Source organism: Hipposideros armiger, unplaced genomic scaffold, assembly GCF_001890085.2.
Source record: "Hipposideros armiger isolate ML-2016 unplaced genomic scaffold, ASM189008v1 scaffold_43, whole genome shotgun sequence".
NCBI lineage: Eukaryota > Metazoa > Chordata > Mammalia > Chiroptera > Hipposideridae > Hipposideros > Hipposideros armiger.
Genome location: NW_017731393.1, coordinates 4,066,760 through 4,087,386, shown reverse-complemented (window position 1 = coordinate 4,087,386; position 20,627 = coordinate 4,066,760). Strand labels below are relative to the sequence as shown.

The 20,627-nt window shown below is 49.1% G+C and overlaps 1 protein-coding gene across 3 annotated transcripts in view; it reads left to right on the top strand.

The window, feature by feature from the left end:
* The window catches only part of WDR25 (WD repeat domain 25), a 137,258-nt gene that overhangs the window by 72,063 nt on the left and 44,568 nt on the right, over positions 1-20,627 (top strand). For all 3 annotated transcript variants that reach the window (XM_019639392.1, XM_019639390.1, XM_019639391.1), the window contains exon 3: positions 9,374-9,521. In XM_019639392.1, coding sequence (XP_019494937.1) covers positions 9,374-9,521 — 148 coding nt within the window. The remainder of the gene's footprint in view (positions 1-9,373; positions 9,522-20,627) is intronic.

Here is a 20,627-nt window from a genome sequence, read left to right as displayed (position 1 = left end):
ATGAGTATGTTAAGGAGAGACATGGAAGATAGAAGAAAGATATAAATTGAATTCTAGAGATGAAAAAAAGTCTTATCAAAATATAGTATTGGGTTATCAGAAAAGTCATGACGTATTTTTCTATGTTTTTCATTGCAAAAATGCATCATGACTTTTCCAACAACCCAATAGATGATATTAATAACAGATCAGAAACTATACAAGAAAGGTTAGCAAATTCGAAACATAATTACAGAAACTATCTAAAATGCAATAGAGAGTAAAAAGCTTGGGGAAAAAAATGAACAGAGCATCAGTGAGCTGTGGTGTAACTTCAGGTTCATTCAATATACATGAAATTGGAGTCCTCAAAGGAAGGGGGAACAGAAAATATTTAAAGAAATAATGACTGAAAGTTTTCCAAATTTGAGGAAATTAGAATCCCACAGATCCAAAAACCTCAAGCTCCAAAGTACATCATAATGGAACTTTTTATAACCAATGATAAAGAGAAAAATCTTAAAAGCAGCCAGAGGGGTAGGAAAAGACAAGTTACATGCAAAGAAACAAAGCTAAGAATGACAGCAGACTTTTTATTGGAAATAATGCCAGAACACAGTGGAACAACATACTTAAAGTACTGAAAGAAAAACAAACAAACCACTGTCAACTTAAAATTTAACACCTAGCAAAATGTCTTTTTGAAAGATCAGCAAAATACTTTTTCAGACATTTAAAAGCTGAAGTAATTCATCACCAGCAGACCTGCACTATGGGAAATGTTAAATAAAGTTCTTGAGGCAGAAGGAAAATGATGCCAGATAGTAATCTACATCTACACAGAGTAATGATGAGCACAGAAACGAAAAATATGTTGGCCAGTGTAAATACGTTTTGTTCTTATTAAAAATCATTTTAAATAATGATTGATTGGTTAAAGTAAAAATAATAAGTGTTTTGTGGACTTTGTAACATTTGTAGGTATAAAATGTATGATAACAATGCATAAAAGCTGAGATGGAGAAAGTAGTGTATATTGTTGTTATGGTTTTTATAAGGCAAGTGCTAATATTACTTGAAAGTAGACTGTGATAAGTTACAGATGTATGCTATAAATCTTAAAGCAACTAGTAATAGAACAAAATAAAGACATGCTTAGTAATCTAACAATGGGAGATAAAATGAAATAACAAAACACACTCAATCCAAAAGAAGGTGAAAAATATAGGAAAGAGGGAACAAAGAACAGATGAGATAAATGGAAAACAAATAGCAAATTTAAACCCAAACCATATCAATAATAGATGAAATGGTCTAAACATCCATTTAAAAGTGTTCAGTTGGATAAAAAGTTTTCAGTTGGATAAAAAGGAAAGACCCAAGCATATAATGCCTATAAAAAAAAACCTACTTTAAGTATAAAGGCACAAAAGTTTAAAAGGATGGAAAAAAATATACCAAACAAATAGTAATTTTAAAAAAGCTAAAGTGGCCATATTAATATCAGACAAAGTAGATTTCAGAGCAAAGAATATTAGCAGGGATAAAGAGAGTCATTTTATAAGGTTAAAGAGGTCAATTCATCAAAGATATAACATTAGGTGCATAAACATTTATATACCCAATAAAAGAGCTTTAGAATACATGAAGTAAAGCTGATAGAACTGAATTGAGAAATAATCAAATCCACAGTTATAGTTGGAGATTTCAATACCCTTTTTTCAATAAGTAATCAATCAAGTAGACAGAAAATTAGTAAAGATATAGAAGACTTGAACAACCCTATCATCCAATTTGGTGTAATTGACATTTAATAAAATACTCCATGTAACAACAGCAGAAAACACATTCTTTTCAAGTGCACATGGAATGTTTACCAAGATAGACCATTTTCTAGGCCATAAAACAAGTCTCAGTAAATTTAAAAGGATTGAAATCATACAACGTATATATTTTTTAATGATAATAAGATTAAATTAAAAATCAATAACAGATATCTGGAATATTCCCAATATTTGGAAACTAAATAGTACACTTCTAAATAACCCTTGAGTCAAGGAAGAAACTGATAAGTATATTAGAAAATATTTTGAACTGAATGCAAATGAAAACACAACATATAAAAATTTGTGGAATGTGGTTAGAGCAGTTCTCAGATGGTAATTTATAGCACTAAATGCCTATATTAATATGGAAGAAAATTTCAAATCAGTGATCTCAGCTTCCACTTTAAGACACAAGAAAAAAGAGCAAACTCAACTCAAGAAAAGCAAAAGAAAGGAGATACAGATAAGAACAGAAATAATTTAAATAGAAAACAGATAAACAGAGAAAAATCAGTGAATCAAAAAGCTGGTTCTTTGAGATCAATAAAAGTGATAAACCTTTAGCCACTCATCAGGAACTAAAGAGAAAAGATACAAATTACCAATATTAAGAATGAGAGAAGTACTATCTAAAGATATTAAAAGGATTCTAAGGTAAAGTTATGATGATCAACTTTATACCAATGACTACTACAACTTGGATGACATGGATAAATCTTTTGAAAGACCCAAATAATAAAAGCTCACTCACGAAGAAATAGATAACCCCCAAAGCCCCGTATCTATTAAAGAAATTGAATTCGTAATTAAAAACCTTCCCACAAAGAAAACTCCAGGCCCAAATGACTTCACTAGTGCATTTTACCAAACATTTAAGGAAGAAATAATACCAATTTGTTATGGGTTGAATTGTGTCTTTCTCAAAATTTATATTTTGGAGTCTCCTAACCCCCAGTACTTCAGAATGTGTCTGTATTTGGAGATAGGGTCTTTAAAGAGAGAAGCTAAGATGAGATTTTTAGGAGGGGCCCTAATCCAGTATGACTGGTGTCTTTATATTGGGTTGTCAGAAAAGTCATGATGCATTTTTGCAATGAAAAACATAGGAAAAATACGTCATGACTTTTCCGACAAACCAATAAAACAGGGAGATTGGAGCCAGGCATAGAGAGAGAACATCATGAAGACAGCCATTTCAAGGGTCTGGAACAGATTCTCTGTCTATCTATTTATTTATCTATCTATCTATCTATCTATCTTCTATCTATTCATTATTATGTTAGTTATTATACTATATTATATTACATCACATTATATTACTATATTAATATCCAAGTAGGACCTGTCCCAGGAATGCAAGTTTAGCTTAATATTTGGAAATCAATCAATGTAATTCAGTATATTAATCAACTGTAAAAGAAGACCCACATAATCATCTCAAGAGATACAGAAAGAGCTTTTGACAATATCCAGCATTTGTTCCTGATAAAAACTTTCAGCAAACTAGAAATAGAAGAGAATTTTCTCAGCCTGATAAGGGACATTTATGAAAACATTAGCTCTGTCGTCTTACTTAACCGTGTAAAAGACTGACGACTTTCCCCACACGATTAGGAACAAGGCAAATGTCCACTCTCGCCACGTCTGTTCAGCATTGTGGTGGAGGTTCCAGCCAGTGCGATTAGTCAAGAGAAGGACATAAACGATATCTGAATTGGAAAGGAGAAAGCAGTAGTCTTTATTCACAGGCATGATTGTCTAAGTGGAAAATTCTACTGACTCTACAAAAAAACTTCTTGAATTAAGTTAGTTTTAGCAAGGCTTGAGAATTCAAGGTCAATATACAAAAATTAAGTGTATCTCTACCTACTAGAAATGAAGAACCTGAAATTAAAAAATTTGAAGTACCATTTACAGTATTATCAAAATATAAAATAGGGATAAATTTGATATAAGATACGCAACATTTTTTTAATCAAAAATCTACACACTGTTGCTCAGGGAAATTAAAAAATACCTGAATAAAAGGAGAGATATATCCTGTTCCTACATGAGAAGAGCCAATATTGTTAAGACATCTCCCCAGATTGGCCTGTAGATTCAGTGCAGTCCATCCCTGAAAACACACACGCTGAAGAGCTTTTGCAGGCAGTGGCCTGGTGAGGGCTTGGGCACTGGCTGACAGTGGTCTCTAGAATGATATCCCGGGGTAGCAAAGGCTATGGAGGGATGCAGAGGAGGCCAGGAGGGTCCCCAAGGCAGGTAGAGCCAGGGCAAGTGGGAGGCGGAGACTCACCACAAACCTGACAGCCATTACCTCCAGGTGGTGGGATTGTGGATGAACCTTATTTACTTCTCTGTGTTTCTATCTTTTGACAATTTGTTTTGCAGAGCGGACTTATTTCCAGTGTAATCAGAGAAACAGCAATCCCGTAGCGATTTCTGTGGCACTTTGTTTTTTGCATTTCTGTATAATTTGAATATTTTATAAGGAGATTGTATTTCTTCTTACAATCAAAAACAAAAGGCAGGCAGGTAGGCAGGAAGGACATGAGCTGTGGCTAAGCCAGTGATAAAAGTGGGCCTTTACAGACGGAGAGGAACTCCTGGTGGCGCCATGTCTCAGTAACTAGGACGTGGGAACCGCGGGAAAGGTGGGACGAGCAAGTCACACGTCACTTGCATGTTGTTTCCAAATCTGACTTTTGTTGGACACACAGAATGTCTCTAGTTAATATATCAAGTTGTCAGAACATTTGACAGAAGACTTAACTCCTTAATTCCATGAAGGCAGATTGGGAGCTTTAATTACTTAATTGAAAAAAGGTAGACACTTCAGGCTGCCATGGTGTTTGGGAATTAATCTTTAAAACCTGACAGTAAACATTAAATTCAATTAGGGAGAACGATTAGCAAAGATTGCTCTCGCCTTCACCCTGGGTAGCTTTGAGAAGTGGCTGACTGGTCTGCATTGATTCTGACACTGTTGTTGTATATATATCAACCAGGAGAGCCCAGTATGCATTTTTCACTTCAGAGGGGACTTTTGGGACAATCTACAGACTGATGGATTTTCTTCCTTTGGTTTTTTTTTTTTTTAAATTTTATACCTTTATTATTTTTTTTTAATTTAAACTTTATTGGGGAACAGTGTGTTTTTTCCAGGACCCATCAGCTCCAAGTCAAGTTGTTGTCCTTCAATATTAGTTGTGGAGGGCACAGCTCAGCTCCAAGTCCAGTTGTTGTTTTCAATCTAGTTGCCGGAGGCGGGGGTGTGTGCACAGCCCACCATCCCATGTGGGAATCGAACCGGCAACCTTGTTGTTAAGAATATGCACTCTCAGGGATGGCCAAGTGGCTCAGTTGGTTAAGAGCTTGCTCAAGGATTTGAGCTCTGAGCAACAGCGGTTTGATGCCCGGCCCGAGCTGAGCTGCTGCTGAGCTGCCGACAGGTGGCAGGATGGCTCAGCTAAAAGGAAAAAAAAAAAAGAATTAAGAATATGCGCTCTCACCAGCTGAGCCACCTGGCCGCCCCTTGATGGATTTTTTTAAACATGTTTCCATCATGGATTTGGGAGGCCTCTTGGCCCAGAATTCAAACTTTTGGTTTGCTGCTTTTGGCCCTGGTGCCACAGAGTTCAAGGTCTTCTCTTTCTTCTTTCTTTGCTTACAACCCTGATCCATCCTTCCTCCTTCCTCCTCTTCCCTCTCCTTCCTCCACCCCTCCTTTCCTCCCTTCCTCTCTTCCTGCTCCTCTTCTCCACTAACATTATAAATTATGAAATGTTTAAAACGTAATCAAAAGTATAGAAAGTAACATAAGACACCTGTGTACCCACCACTCAGACTGGAATCCAGGGGTCCAGTCCCAGTTCCCCTCTTATCCACCTGTCAGCAGCATTTGACCCAGTCCGGCTCTCCGCTGGCTTCCAGGACACGCCTCCTCGGGGTTCCCTCCCACCGCACTGGCCTCTTCCTCTCAGGCTTCTTTTCTGCCTTCTCCTGAGCCTCCCTCCGCCCGACTGTGAACACTGGGCTTGCTCTCTGCTCTGTCTGCACTTTTGCCGTGACTGTCACACCACCTGAGAACGACCCCCAAAGTTCAGTCTCTGTCCTGGACCTCACTCTCGTGTATCCACTGCCTGCTCCCCATTGTTCAAAAACGAGCCCCTGGCCTTCCCCACACTTGCCCCTCCAGCCGTCTGACACACCCCTGCCACCCCTTTCCTCCTGCTGCTCAGCCGAAGCCTCGGGGCTTGTCCTGGACTTCCCTCTTGCACCCCTGGCCCCCTCCAAGCCAAGGAAAGCTTGTTGGTCCCACCTTCCAAACAAGGCGACTTCTCCTCTGCCTCCGCTGGTCCAAGCCCTCCCCCCTGCGCCCCACAGAAGCTCCTCACCGGCTCTCTGGCCTCCCACACTCCTCCCTGCGCAGCAGCCAGAGTGGCCCTGTTCCTCCGCTGGTTTCTGTGCGTCTCCCTTCGCCACCCTGTCCGTCAGGCCTTCCTTCCCAGCCATCTTCTCCGAGAGAATTTGTTTTGCAGAATGGACTTATTTCCAGTGTAATCCGTCCCCGGCCGTCACGTCAGCCCCTTCTGACCCTCCAGCCCCTTTCCTGCTTACTTTTTAGAATGTCAGTCTTTACCCTTCTAAACTCTATAGATTCTGCTTGTTTATCTTGTTTTGTGTCTGTCCCCCCTACTAGAAGGTAAATTCTTTGAAGGCAGGGCTTTTTGTCTTCGTTATTTACTGCTGAACAATGCCTGGCTAATAGTGGGCACTCAGGAGGTGTTTGCTGAGCGAATGCATAAATGAATGGGTTTAATAGATGGGAACATTTGGGTGTATTTGCTTCAGACCATACTTATATTCATTCATATTGGCCCTCCCCGCCTCTGTTTAGAGGAAATACAGTGTAGTGGTCACTGCTCCCTTCCCCTAGCCCGCCCCTGTCCCTCGGTCCCCAGGAATGACCACCATCTGGCTTGTTTCGTCCAAGTTCATCCACGCTGCAGCAGGTGTCAGAATCGCCTTCCTTTTTTTTTTTTTTAAAGCTTTTTATTGGGGAATTGGAGGGATGGGAACAGTGCTGGGGAATTGGTGGAAGGGGAACAGACAAGTTGATGTCGTTTTGTTCTTCAGTCTAGTTGTGGAGGACGTTGCTTCACTGGCCCAAGTTGGCACCATCATTGCGCTCTTCCCGGGCGAGGCAGATCAGTTGCCAGTTTCTGGCCGCTCACGGTGGCTGCTGGCCACTCACGCTGGCTGCTGGCTACACACACACGGTAGCCCATGGCAACCCACTGCCACAGGGGCTGCAGCCCACGCCGTCGCCGGCGACTCATGGCAGCCCAGCTCCAGGTTGAGCTGTTGTTCAGCATCTTAGCTGTAGAGGGCAGTGTCACTGGCCCTCATATGTGGGATCCGAACCGGGGTCCTCTGGCGTCCCAAGCCAGTTCTTAACCATCGCGCCACTCGGCCGGCCCGCCTTCCTTTTTAAGGCTGAGTCATGTTCCACTGTGTGGACGCACCACATTTTGTTTATCTGTTCATCCGTCGATGGACATTTGGCTGCGTCCACCTGTGGCTATTGGGAATAATGCGACTGTAAACATGGGTGTGTACATGTCTCTTTGAGACCCGGGTTTTAATTCCTTTGAGTATATATATATATATATATATATATATATATATATATATGTATATATATACACGTGGAATTGCTGGATCATATGATAATGTTATGTTTAAGGTTTTGAGGTATTGCCGTGCTGTTCCTGTAGTGGCTGGACCGTTTTGCTTTCCCACCGACAGTGCAGAAGCATTCCAATGTCTGCACGCCCTCACCAACAGTTCCTCTTTTGATAGAAGCCATCCTAATGGGTGTGAGGTGGTGTTTCGTGTGTTTTTAAAACTTACGTGGCTTCATATTATGTGTAAGCAGCGTGCCCTGTGTGCTCAATATATTTTTTACTGTTTAGCCACGTTAAGTCTGTGACTCCAGCTCATTCATTTTTACTTTACTTTTTCTGTTAAAGTCATACTTGTACATAGTTTTGAAAAAAAACCAGTTCCCTGCACTCTGCCTGTCTACCATGAATTCCCACTCCACTTTGAAGGCTCTGGCTGTTTTTTCTGTTATTTCTTTCCATATTCTAAATGTAAATGCTGCTATTCTTGGTTTCTCAGTTTGCAACCCCAGCTATTGACCCCGAATATGGAAGAAAGGAACTCAGCTCTGTCCACATCCTTGGAAGGCCGCTTCTGACCTCTTGTTTTCTTAAGCTTAGACATTTACATGCCCAGGAAACGTGCTTTCAGAGCTCCTATCCTTCGCGTTTTCAGAGTCTTCAGGGCGTGTGAAAGGGAAGGCTCTCTCTAGGATCGGGTTTGTGGACGTGCGTGGGTACACTCTGACGTTTCTCTGACTAAGGAAACGAAGGTTCCCGGGTGTAGCTGACGACGAGTTCAGGGCATCCTGCTGCCAGGAACTGCGTGCGCTGCCAGCCCCAAGCAGCACCCCAACAGCCCCACGGCTGCGCTCTCTGCCCCCCGCAGTGCTGTGTGTGCGGTCTTCACTCATTCCTCACCAGGCCCTTGTGGGGAGGGGCTTGTCTTATCCTCACTTTATGGAGGAGACTGAGGCCCAGAGGGCCAGGCTGCTCAGCCAGGTCACATGGCAGCCAGCAGCATGGAGGGAGGGGCACTGGCTCCGACCCGCGTGCCGGCCGCAGGTGCTCTTCCCGTGTCTCCCACTCAGTCCCGAGCCACCTCAGCTGCTAGTGAGGGCGCCCTCTCCATCATGCAGTGACAGTGAGGGTAGAGACCAGCACTGCTGAGCAGCCATGTGGGCCAGGCCCTGGGCCTCCCCGCGCTGTGTGGTGGTGGGTGGAGTTTCCGGGAGAGCTGGCCACAAGCTAAACCCAGCACTCTCATGTACGCAGTGGACCTGGCTTTCAGAATGTAAAGTTCTGTACTTGAGGGATTAGAAACATATTTCAGAAGTCATTGAGTGTACACAGGGCTTTTTGCCCTGGGCCGTGTTCCCCCATGGAAAGCCAGGGTGGGGATGAGGGACAGTACCTTCACCCCCAGAAGGAAGGACAGCGTGCCTGCTGGGCAGGTATTTGCTTTTTGCCCGATTGTAAGCACAGATGTGGCAGCTTCTTTGTTGGATCTGAGTTTTTAAGCAGGACCTGTGAAGAGAACCTGGCCTAGCACAGTGTCCACTCCAGGTCAGAGACGGTCTATCTCAGAGGACAGGTGTCAGAGATGCAGGTGAGACTGGGCAGAACTGTGTGTGCAGGGCAGTGGCAGAACACGGGGCAGGCTGCTTTCTCGTGGGCTCCCCTAACCCCAGAACAGGTTTTGGGGAAAGCTGCCCCTCGACTCACCAGCCCCAAGCCTTTACATTTCTACAAAGAAAAGTTTAACATCTGGATCTTGTTTTGATGGTAAAAGAAAGGCAATCTAGTTGCACCACAGGCCCCTTTCCCCATGCAGAGCGGGTGGGCTGAGCCCCGGAGGCCAGGCCCCCGTGTCTGATGCCTGGCACTGTGTTTGCCTCGTAGGTGTGGAACGCCGTGGACTCGGGGAGATGCCTGCAGACCTACTCGCTGCACAGTGAGGCCGTGCGTGCCGCCCGGTGGTCCCCCTGTGGCCAGCGCCTCCTCAGCGGTGGCTTCGACTGTGCCCTGCACCTCACAGACCTCGAAACAGGTGTGTTTCTCTGAGTTGCTACCCCAAGGGGCCCCCTCTGCAGAGCTGGGAACTGAGTCAGCTTTCTGTGGGGCCTGCTGCTGGTCTCAGGGCAGGGAGAGACGGGCCTCGGGACAGGCTCACGGTCGGCCGCTGGCCCGGAACCCAGACTCTGCATGGCGGGTTTGAGGTGGGCCTGTGCCAGCCGCCCAGAGGACAGAGCCCCAAGGTTGTCTCAGCCCCAAGCTTTGGGGCTGGATAAAGAGGTGGCTTGTTAATCAACTTCTGACATGTAATTTGTACTGAAATAGATTTAGCCTTATCACAGTGTCCTTCGGTCGGAATCAGTTTAGAATTCCTGTCAATTCATTACTGTTGAAAGGCTGTAAGGAACAATCCCAGCTGATAGGCGCGACTCTGAAAGAGTTCCGCATTAATGCCCATGCTGAAACGGCATTGGGTGAGATGGATTCGCGCTGGGCAAATCCGAAGGGGGCTCTTGACAAGCAGGGCAAGAAGGAGACAGAAGTCATGGAAGGTGCTTTCCGTTACCTGGCACTCCTGTGCCGCAGGCACCGGTAGCTCCCGAGCCAGCCGCAGCCCCTGAGCGGGTTCCTGTCCACGGATTCCAGGTGAGAGCAGAGCCAGGCAGTACAGAGCTGGGTTCAAACCTCCGCCCCGAATCCCAGGCCTTCTCCACCCTAGGCCCCTCCTGGGCCCCTCCTCTGCTGGGCACCATTGCCAGGGCCAGGAGGGGAGGCCGAACTTCATGCCAGTAACTTGGGGGGGTGGAGAAGGTGAGCCCTGGGGCAGCCCCCGCCTGCCTGGCCAGCAGTGGTGGCAGTGGGATCTGTGCCTGTCCCCTGGCCCGGAAGCAGGGATGGTAACTCCGGCTCGGACCACATGGACCCTCGCCAGCAGCTCAGAGGAGGTGCACGGAGTGAAGGCAGCGGTGGTTTGGGGTAATAACTGTGGCCTTCGTCTCCTGTCTCGAGGGTCCTGTCTCTTGGGCTGCGGAGGGGTCGCCTTGCAGCACTTCTGACTGAGCTCCATGTGCTCCCAGTGGGGGTGGTGACAGGACTGATGGTTGCGTCAGCAGCCGGTTCTGTACTGTAAGCTTTGCACGTGACATGTCAGTCCTCACCTCGGCCTGCTACCTGTGATTATTTCCCCACTTTACAGGTGAGGAAACTGAGGCTCAACGGCGTGAGTAGCTTGTTCAGGGCCTCCCAGTGGTGCATGTCACGTGAGGATTTGAGCCATGTCTGCAGCTGCAGATCCTGTGCCCTTTGCACAGTGCCAAGAGCGAAAACTCAGCAGTGTTTTCCTAACTGCTTGTGGTCTTGCTGTGAGCCCCACAGGGCTCAGGGAGTTTGGTACCACTTGGTGACGGTGACAATTGGGTCAGTGATGACAGCAGGTGCTGCCCCCGCGTACCCACTGCGTGCTAGGCTTTCTTCTACAGACTAGCGTACAGGTCTCATGTGGCGCCACTCACGCTTTGAGGCCAGTGCCACCAGAATCCTCTTTTCACACACTGGCCCAGAGGCACGGGCCGGGAAGCGGCAGAGCCAGGGCACGCTGAGATCTGCCAGACTCCAAAGGCCACAGTTATTACCCCGAACCACCGCTGCCTTCCCTCCCGGCACCTCCCCCGAGCTGCTGGCGAGGGTCCATGTGGCCCGAGCCGGAGTTACCATCCCTGCTTCTGGGCCGGGGGACAGGCGCAGATCCCACTGCCACCACTGCCTGCTGCCTGACCATTACACCCTGTTGCCTGTGTGTCCAAGGAGCCATGTTCAGTAGCGACCCTGAGGTGAACAAGACCCAGGATCCACCCTGGAGAAGCGCACGTCCGCTGGGGGACACGGAAGTGCAGAGGGAGCCCCAGGTCACACTGATGGAGCGACATGTAGGAACTACAAGAACATCCAGCTGGAAGATCAAGGGGGACTTCCTGGAGGAAGCAGGACCCAAGCTGACTCAGGAATTAGAGGGACAGAGAAGCGAGATGGGGTGGCGTGGCTGAGGAGGAGGGAAGTGGGTTCTCAGCGAACAGAATAATGAGGACATGGGCCACGTGGAAACATGGGTGTGTGGAAACGTGGGGTGCAGGCAGCGGGGGACGGGGAGTCTGGGGTGCAGGGACGGGAGCCTGAGCTCCATGCAGCTCCTGGCCTATGGGGCACGTGTCCCAAGCACTGTCGCTGCCTCAGGGTCGCTGAGTACGTGCTCCGCCCGCCTGCTCACCCGCCTTCGGAGTGAAGTGGTGCTTTCTCATGCTGGTGATGCTTCCGGCTTAATCAAATACAAGTTTATTTGATAACATTACTGGATTTCCAGTGGCCTGTTGTCGTGATCTATCTTCTCAATCAGCAGATGTTAAATAGACCCTGCCATCGTGTGTGGGGGTGTGTGAGTGTGGGGGTTCTGAAACTTTCAGACATTCAGGGAGCCCTCTTGCCTGACAGGTTAGGGACTGGCACAGCAGGTGGCAGGAGGGCGCTGCTGCTGAGTGTGGGGCAGGAGAGAGTCCACTCAGTTTGCACGGTGGGCAGGCTTCCCTGGTCGCAGCAGCTGGCTGGGTGTGACTGAACAGAGGGAGAGCTGGGGAGGGCGGGCAGCTGCCTGGCCGCCGGCTGGCAGTGCTGGAACTGTGGCCCGAGGGAGGCTGTCTGGCCCCGCCCAGTGAGCCCCTCCAGCTGTGGTGTGTTGGGCGGCAGAGGGAAGGCGTGGCCCTGCCCCCAGAGCTCTGCCATCCAGTCAGGGAGGTGATGGTGGACTTTTCCACACCACTTCTCTGCCGGGGATGGTGTACAGCACCTGGTTCACCTGTTGAAAAGACCACTGTCATTCATTCAACACTTACTTATTGTGCACTTACCTGGTGCTGGGCCACAGGGGTGAGTGTGCTGGACGTCCTTTGTCCCTTGAGGGGAAGGTGAGGGGTTTGGACCTCACCCGTGGGGAAGCCCTCCAGCCCCTACACGGGGCCTCTCCTGCTGAGGAGGGCGGCTGGTCATGTCTGTCTCCTTGACTAGTGTGGGAGCTCCTGGAGGAGGGGGGCCTGTCCTGATGGTCTCTGTGTGGCCATTGTCGGGCCAGGGCTAGTGGGCAAGACAGAGCTGAAGCTGGCCCTTGCCGGGGGTGGGGGTGGGGTGGGGGGCTTCACCCAAGGCTGCATCGCTTTTCTGCACTCCCTCCCCCCCACCTAGGTCTCGCGGGGTCCTCTCCTTGGCAGAGGCCAGGCAGGCGAGTGCGGCCCCTGTGGCTCTCGGCCTGGTCTGACACCTCGTCCTTTCTCGTCACTGAGCCTGATCTCCCTCTTTACTTGATCTGCCTCTTTTCGCCTTTGGTGATTTGGCTTTTTCATTTCAATCTAATTAGAACTCCCTGCCAGGAGAAGGCAACTCAGGGCGTTCTTACTGGCAGTGCTCTGGGAATTAGTCACTCGGTGCCCATTGTCGTTAATGGGAATTTGGCGCCAAGGCCATTTATCCTGGTGTCCTCAATCAATACAGTTAAAAATCTGGGGATTCTAAAACGTCGATACTTGGCCTGAAATATGGAGGGCCAGCAACATTTTATCTCGTTAATTTATAGTTTTGACGGGCTGTTGGCTTATAGAACAACCATGAATCAACACTTAAATAAAATCCGCTCACAGATTAATTATTTCTGTTGCTCCTGATTCAGTCTGTAATCTTCGGAACAGAGTCTCTGGTGCATTAGGCTGAGGCGGCCTCAGGGAACGCTGGCCGACTTCACCAGGGCCGGAGTGTCGCCTGCTCTGTGAGTCAGCCATCCTGCATACCAAATTAGCCAGGCTCTTCAAAGTCCCTGGCGAGCTCGCGCACTTCCAAGCGGTGCTGGTTTCTTGTAGAGTCTAGCCCCTCAGGCCTCCCTCCCAGGTAAAGGAGATGGTCCTCGCCCCCGGGCACCCCGTCCTCCTTCCTGTGCCAGGCAGCTCTCCCGTGTGTGTCCCGCCCGCCCAGGACATCCGCACAGCGCCACCTGGTCCCAGCTCCCGGATGCTGGAGTGTCATCGGAGGAGCATGGCTGCGGCTCTTCCGCCTCCCGAGCTGGGTGTCCTCGGAGATGTTCCTTCTCCTCCGTTTCCGCACCTGTGAAAGGGGATGACAGAGTCTGACTGGTGGGTTGTTGAGGGCAGCAGCTGAGATAAGGTGTGCGGAGGTGCTCTGCAGAATGCTGGGTGTGCCTGGTAGGCCCTTGGCAAAGGGTGTCCCTTCCCGTCCTCCGTCACTCTCCCATGGGGCCCTTTGGAACGCAGGGAATAATGACCTCATTCCTGCTGGGTGCCCAGAGAGCCTCAGTTGCAGGGCCATTTCCCCAAGTGGGGCAGCTTTGAGGGCTTAGTTCCAAAAGCCCCCAGTGTTCCCCTGAGCTGCCTTGCTGGTGTGGCTCTTGGTCGCACGTGTGGGTCTGGGGGCCGACTGGGGGGAAGTCAGCCCTTCAGGGTTCTCTCAGCTTCTCTCCATGTTTCCCTTCTACATGACAAAATGGCCTGGTGGTGGGGTGGCCGCTTCCTCCTCATGATGGGACGGCACCAGCCCTGTATGTGGGTGGGTGTCCTCTTCACTTGGACCCCACTGCCCGCAGCCATGCTGTTCCCAGCCCTTGGCCGGCTCCTCCTGCTCTGGGTGCCCTGTGTCTTTTAGTCGAGGGTCGTGGTGCCTGGAAATGAGTGGCCAACTGGGTCTGGACCCATAAATGACCATTTCTCTTGTTTTCCAAGAAGTGTCTTCTGGTGCCTCCCTAGTTTTTGCATCATGATTAGGCCCCCATCACAGAAATGCTCCAAGGAAATGGGGGAGGGGGGCATTTGGCCCGTGCTCGCTGTGGGCCAGGTCTTGGGCCATGTGGCCCTGGCTCCCAGCACTGCCTGGCCTGTATCAAGCTGAAATGAATCAATGGGTGTCAGACCCTTTGCTTATTACATTCTCAGTCTCCACACTGACCTGCGAGGCGAGCGTTTTTATCCCCAGTTCATTGACCTAGATGCTGAGGCTTAGAGTGGTTGGTGAGTTGCTTGAGGCTGTGCAGCCAGTGACAAGAGAGCTGGGATCGAGCCCCAGCCTGTGTGGCCGGCAGAGGCTTTGCCTGTTGACACTCGGGAGTGGCGTGCCCTCACCACGTCTGTTTTCCTGCTGTGGACAAACAGTTTGCTTAAGCTGACTCCTGGGACACCCACTTGGCGCTCACCGGGCAGCCCTCTGGGAGGAGAGCGTGCCCAGAAGAGTCTCGGCTGATCCCTCTGATTAAGTGACCGGCTGAAGGATGCTTCTGCGGCTATTGACAGCTGCCGCTCCGGTGGGAGAAACGGTAGCCCCGATGGTTTTAGAACACTTAGCATAGGAAGGACGAGAAGCATCCAAAGTATAACCCTGGTGAAGAGTGCTAGGGCTCATGGGGCTTTGGAGAAGGGGCCACGGAAGGGGCTCCTTGTGGGGCTAGTGAGCCTGTAGAGGGGGCCACCCTCCCCCAGGCCTCAGGGGGAGCCTGGGCCTCTCCATTCTCAGGCTTTCTAACGCCACAACAGAGTGTCCCCCAGCACATCTCAGAGGCATCCTGCAGGTATCTGTGGAGACCAGGAGGCAAGCACACAGCACATGTGGGCTGTGCCGTGGCCTCCCGCGGCTGGCATGTATGCAGAGCTCCTGATGGTACAGGCACCGTGATGTGTTCACGCCTTTGGTCCTAGGGGTTTTGTCACTAGATCCAGACATGGAGGCTCCGAGGGGCCCTGTAGCCCAGCAAGGTCTGAGCTGCTGCCCCCGGCCCCCCAGGGCCTTCTTGCTCAGTGAGCAGCCGTCCACTAACCATCCCATGATGCAGGCGGGACCCCCCCCCCCCCGAGCCCTCTGCCTCCCCGTCATCTGCAGCCCTGCTTCTCCTGAGCCTGCTCCTTCACCAGCACCCCTTTTCCGGCCTCTTTTAATCTTGTCTGTTCTCCAAAGCCGTACCCTTAAGCTCCGGACCACCGTCCCTATTCACATGCAGCCCTTTCTCTGTCACTCTGAAAGCGCCTTTCTTTCCAATCTCAACCTTGTTTTCCCTGCTCTTTCCACACTGCCTTGGGGTGAGAAGCCGACCCTAGTTAGGGATATTAAGTCAGATGTTTTGAAACTTCAGTAAACATGCTGCCAGCCCGTGTGTCACGCTGGCAAGTGCCCCGAGGTCTGTCCGCATCTCCACAAGCGTCTGTCTTGTCATCCTCTTCTAGTTAAGCTCGTGCCAGCCCTCTGGATAAATACTAGTGGCTTTTAATCAGCAGTACTGTATCATTCATTACCACGATCGCACAGGGGCAACGTCTTATCCCTGTGCGTGTTTGATTGTAATTGCATTGCGTTTGGCGCCCTTTGTAGGTAAGACGACCTGTGCTGACTGACACTGGGGCCTAAACACGGCTACAACACATGTGCTATCCAAGGGGTGACTCCTGAGTCCCGAGAAACCAACTTAGGGTCAGCCTTTGGGACATACCTTGTTTGCAAGTTGAAAAGGCTTTTTTTTTTTAATGTGGAAAATTCAGTCTTGCCCAGATAATTAAAAGCAGTAGCTGAACTTGATATAAAGAAATCACCACAGCAAACACTCTCCTCTCTTGTTGCTGCTATTGCTGCTGCTGTGGCCGCTGTTCACCGGGCCCGTCATTTGTCGGGAGCTTGCTGTCTTACCTGCATCATTTCTAATTCTCACAAGCTCTGAAGGTCAGTTTTATTATCCTGGTTTTGCATATGGGATCCCATGGGTCTGAGGGGGTTGCTGGCCAATCCACCGGCCCCCCGCCGATCCGTAGGGCACGCTCAGGTGCTGGCCCGTCTGGCTCTTGCTGGGACCCTTCCCAGGACTCTGCCCCACCTGCCAAGATGGCCCCCGTTTCTGATTCACAGAGTTTGATTTGAAAGTGAGTAAGCTCCTTTTCTCGTTAGCTTTGAGTCAGGATGGTTAAATTTACAGCTGGCTGAATACTTCCCAGAGGATGAGTGTAACGATATTGATTTTAGCGAAATGAGTCATACGCCGCCCGGCTGGGAACAGAAGCTCAATCACCACAGCCGACAGCAGCAGCTTCCCCTCGTCCACGTCTACCCTCCACGCTCATGGGTCTGGACGTGCACAAAGAGCTCGGGAGAAGGAAAGGTCACGAAGAGCTGGAGGGCAGGCAAGGTGGGGTGCAGAGCCGGGCTCTGGGGCTACACAGGTCCAGCCTCCATCCCCGCGTGGCCGACCGCGGGGCCCTGGACAAACCCTCACTTCTCTGAGCTTCCACTCGTTTCCCCAGCTGTGAAATGGTTTCATTACGCCTACCACACAGGGTTGTGCAGGGACACGTGCAAGCCCCAGGCAGGCCCGGAAGTGACAAGCGCCATGTCCCTGGAGAGGAAGACATGTGGGCTTCCTTTCTCTTTCTTGGGGACCATACTTGGATTTCATCTAAACTGGGCTGGCGGCTGGACATGCCGAGTGGAACAGGAGGACCCTCACGGACTGGGCGCCCTGCATGGTAGAGTCCCCAGGGTAGGCGTTAGGGTGGACAAGCAGTGTTGTCCCGGCCATGTGTGGGTGGCCACCTCTGGGGAGCTCGCTGTCTCCACCTGAGGAAGGAAGAGGGACACCTCTGAGGGGCTACCTGGCCGCCCTTACCAGCTCTTCTCCTAGCAAGACTGGTGATGGAAGCCCTGGCGGTAATAATAGTGTCAAGAGAACAAATTGAGTTTCTGCGTTCCATCTTAAACATGTTTTTGCTTTAATGACGATGTATAGTTCATTTGTGTCGTTATTGATTCAAAGAGGAAAAGAAGTGATGGTCCCTGAGTGCAAGAGGCTCTGAGCAGTCCTGACACTGTTTGAATTCATTGTAACGAGGGCAATAAAGTCAGTGTTAGCGGATTAAATATGTTAAAACTCGATTTCCTATAAGCAGCATACAGTGACTAATAGAATTTTCTATGACAAACATATAAACAAGCAAGATAGTCTCCAGGTGAAAGGTTACATAGCAACTAACCATTGTGCTTCAAGTGGCATCGCCAGGAGAGGGTGTGATAAACAAGCTACTCGACTTATGAACAGGTAGAGTGGGAACGACCCTGACAAGAAAGGACCTTCACCTCCACGGTGGCTGATGCTCATGTTCAAGGTGGTTCCTGATGAGCGTCGCCCAGCCTTTACCCCCGTCTCCTTCACACAACGTAAAGGCCAGCCCACGGCACCGTGTGCGCGCAGCCTGATGACAAAAACTCAGCGTCATGAATCGCTCAGGGTTCCTGCTGTTCCAAACTCATATCCGTTGGCTTTAGCTTTTAGTGTAACCAAGGATGAACTCAGTCATTTTGGGTTTAATTTTCTCAAACTATAATAGCTCCCTTTTGTTGTTTGCTATCTGCCATGAATGCTTTCTGTCCCCAACAGCCTTGCGTTCATGAGGGCCTACAACAGCAGTCGGGGACCTGCCCGAGGCTCCTCCACTAGAAATGACAGAAGGACCTAGAAGGACACGGGGGTGAGGGTGGGGGGAACCCGGGTCCGTGTGACTCCCTCCCACTGCTGAGAACACACAGACGAGGGCAGCTGGGATCCTGGTTTCTTACCCAGCAGAATTTCCGCTTTGGTGTTTCCTATTAGGTATCTGGAAGCTTATTAAAAATCTTTTATATCTTATAGTTTCGGACTCTTTTTAACAAAGAAATACAGTAAAGGCCTTGTTATTATACGTAAAAGTAGGAAAAAGATGTAGACTCTAGCTTGTCTTCTCACTGGAAAATTTTAGTACTTAAAAAACATAGATTCTCTCTCAATCCCTGCAGGGGGCTGAGGAAGAATAGCATATTCAGAATAACATATTCATTTTTTTTAACCAGAAAAAGTTCAATCATCATCTTTTAGCAACTCAACTTCCACTTTTCCTCCCATCTTTTCTCCCATTATTGGCAAGACTGTGTCGCTGCAATTTTTGAAAACCATGGCGAATTCACTGCCATTTCTGAAATAAGCTTATGTTATGTGCTGTAGCCCACGCAACAAGGAGCAAGTTTTTTCCAGGCAAATAGAGTTTGTTTTTCCTTTTGGATGTAAGGATTGGCAGTGAATTCCAAATGAGCAAGAAGTCTGCAGTGGGCACAGTTGTCGCTGTCAGGAAAGACTTGGTCTGCCTAGACGAAGAGGGTGGTGGGGGGTGGGGATGGCCGGGAGGGGGGCGGGGGAAGGCCTTGGTGGTGCAGGCTGCAGGGCACCTGTAAGCTCCTTTTCCACCCAGGGGGTGTGATGGTGGGCCCCGCCCTCAGCCCCCAGAGGGACCCCCAGCCGCTGGGCTGGAGCCAGCCTCCTGAGGCCTGTGCTGCAGGTAAAGGCCTGCTCTGGGCTCTCCAAGGTGCTGGTCCACATCCTGCCCCGGCGAGTGCAGAGCAGACCCCCTGTCCATCCCCCCTAGGACAGGGACTTGCTATGGGCGCCCACTGCAGCTCAACTGGTGAGAAGAGCTTGGGGTCTAGATGAGCTCCCAGGAAGGAGAAGAAAGGCCAGCTCGAGGAATACCAGGTTTTCAATTAGATGCGTTCCCCGGGAAGCAATATTTTGTTTACTTGAGAGTGTTGCTTCTCTGTTGACCTAATGAGAGGAACTTAGAACTACAAGTCTGCTCATCTCCCTGCTGCCTTTTTAGAAGAAGGCTTCATTTATTAGAAAAACAATATTACAGCAACAATATTAGTATAGTATAAGAACCGATTTTACTACCGCGAGAACAACTCATTTCACGCTGGTGAATCTCTTCCCAGTCTCTGTCCATATCAATCCTTATTTCGTACTCTTGTAATTTAAGAACAGGTATCAAGACAAGCATTGTCCATCTTGCCACAGAGCGCTGTTTCTGACTCCAGTTTTAAATGGCTTTTCAACATCCCACCAGGCGGAAGCCATAGTTGCCTTAACGCTCCCCTTGGGTTGGACAGCTAGGTTGTTGTTCACAGTCCTTTCACCATTATGGGTGATATGACAGCATTGTGATGACATAGGATGACCAGGAAAATCTTGATGCACTGCTTTTTGTTGCAAAATAGTTAAAGGGCTTGTTGAGCTTAAAGAGGTATACAGTCTTCATTTACAAAAAGTCAAGTGTTTCCAAAATTTTCTCTGAAGATAAGTGACTGCCAGTCGTAGACCCCTAGAAAATATTAGGAAAAAGTCAAAGCACTGAATCATCCATTAAGGTAAAGGTGACGCTTTAACAAAGTTAAGAGTGTAACTGCCTTCCAAAAAATCTGTTCTATGGAAAGCACATTTTGAAAACAGATGTTTTTAATTGTTTCCATCATTCTGTAATTTTTGTCACCAAACACGATGTAAATGTGTCACCTATTAAAAACACTAATATTTGCACCCTTAACTTGGGAACAGTGTTTTTCTAATCTGCTTTAAAATCCTTTAAATGAAAATTTCAGTGGATTTTGAATGGGGTTGTTAAAAATGCGAGCATGCCATAATCCCCTCTGATGGGTTGCAGGAGCCATTATTTGGCACTGGGGGAAATGGGACTTTATGAGCTAAGTGAACCCACAATGCTTTGCAGCAGTGCTGGGTGGAAGCGAAGGCGTCTGCCTGCCTTGCTGCCAATGGGGAACCTCTTCCATCCGGGTCTGCGCGTTTCTGAGAGGGTCTCTGTGGCTTGGACAGACTCCAGTGAATAAGCGGAAGCTGTAACTGGGCTACTTTCAAATCACCGAGTCACAGAACATTCCCAGAATTTGAAAAAAATGGAAGTATAGGCACTCCTTTTGCTGCCGTTAAAAATATAACTCATTTGGGGCTGGCCGAATGGCGCGATGGTTAAGAACTGGCTTGGGACGCCAGAGGGCCCCGGTCCGAATCCCACATATGAGGGCCAGTGACACTGCCCTCTACAGCTAAGATGCTGAACAACAGCTCAACCTGGGGCTGGGCTGCCATAAGTCGCCTGGTGAGGCGTAGGCTGCTGCCCCTGCTGCAGTGGGTTGCCATGGGCTACCGTGTGTAGCCAGCAGCCAGTGTGAGCGGCCAGCAACCGCAGTGAGCGGCCGTCCAGAAGCCGGCTACTCAGCTCGGGCTGGACTCGAACCGCTGTTG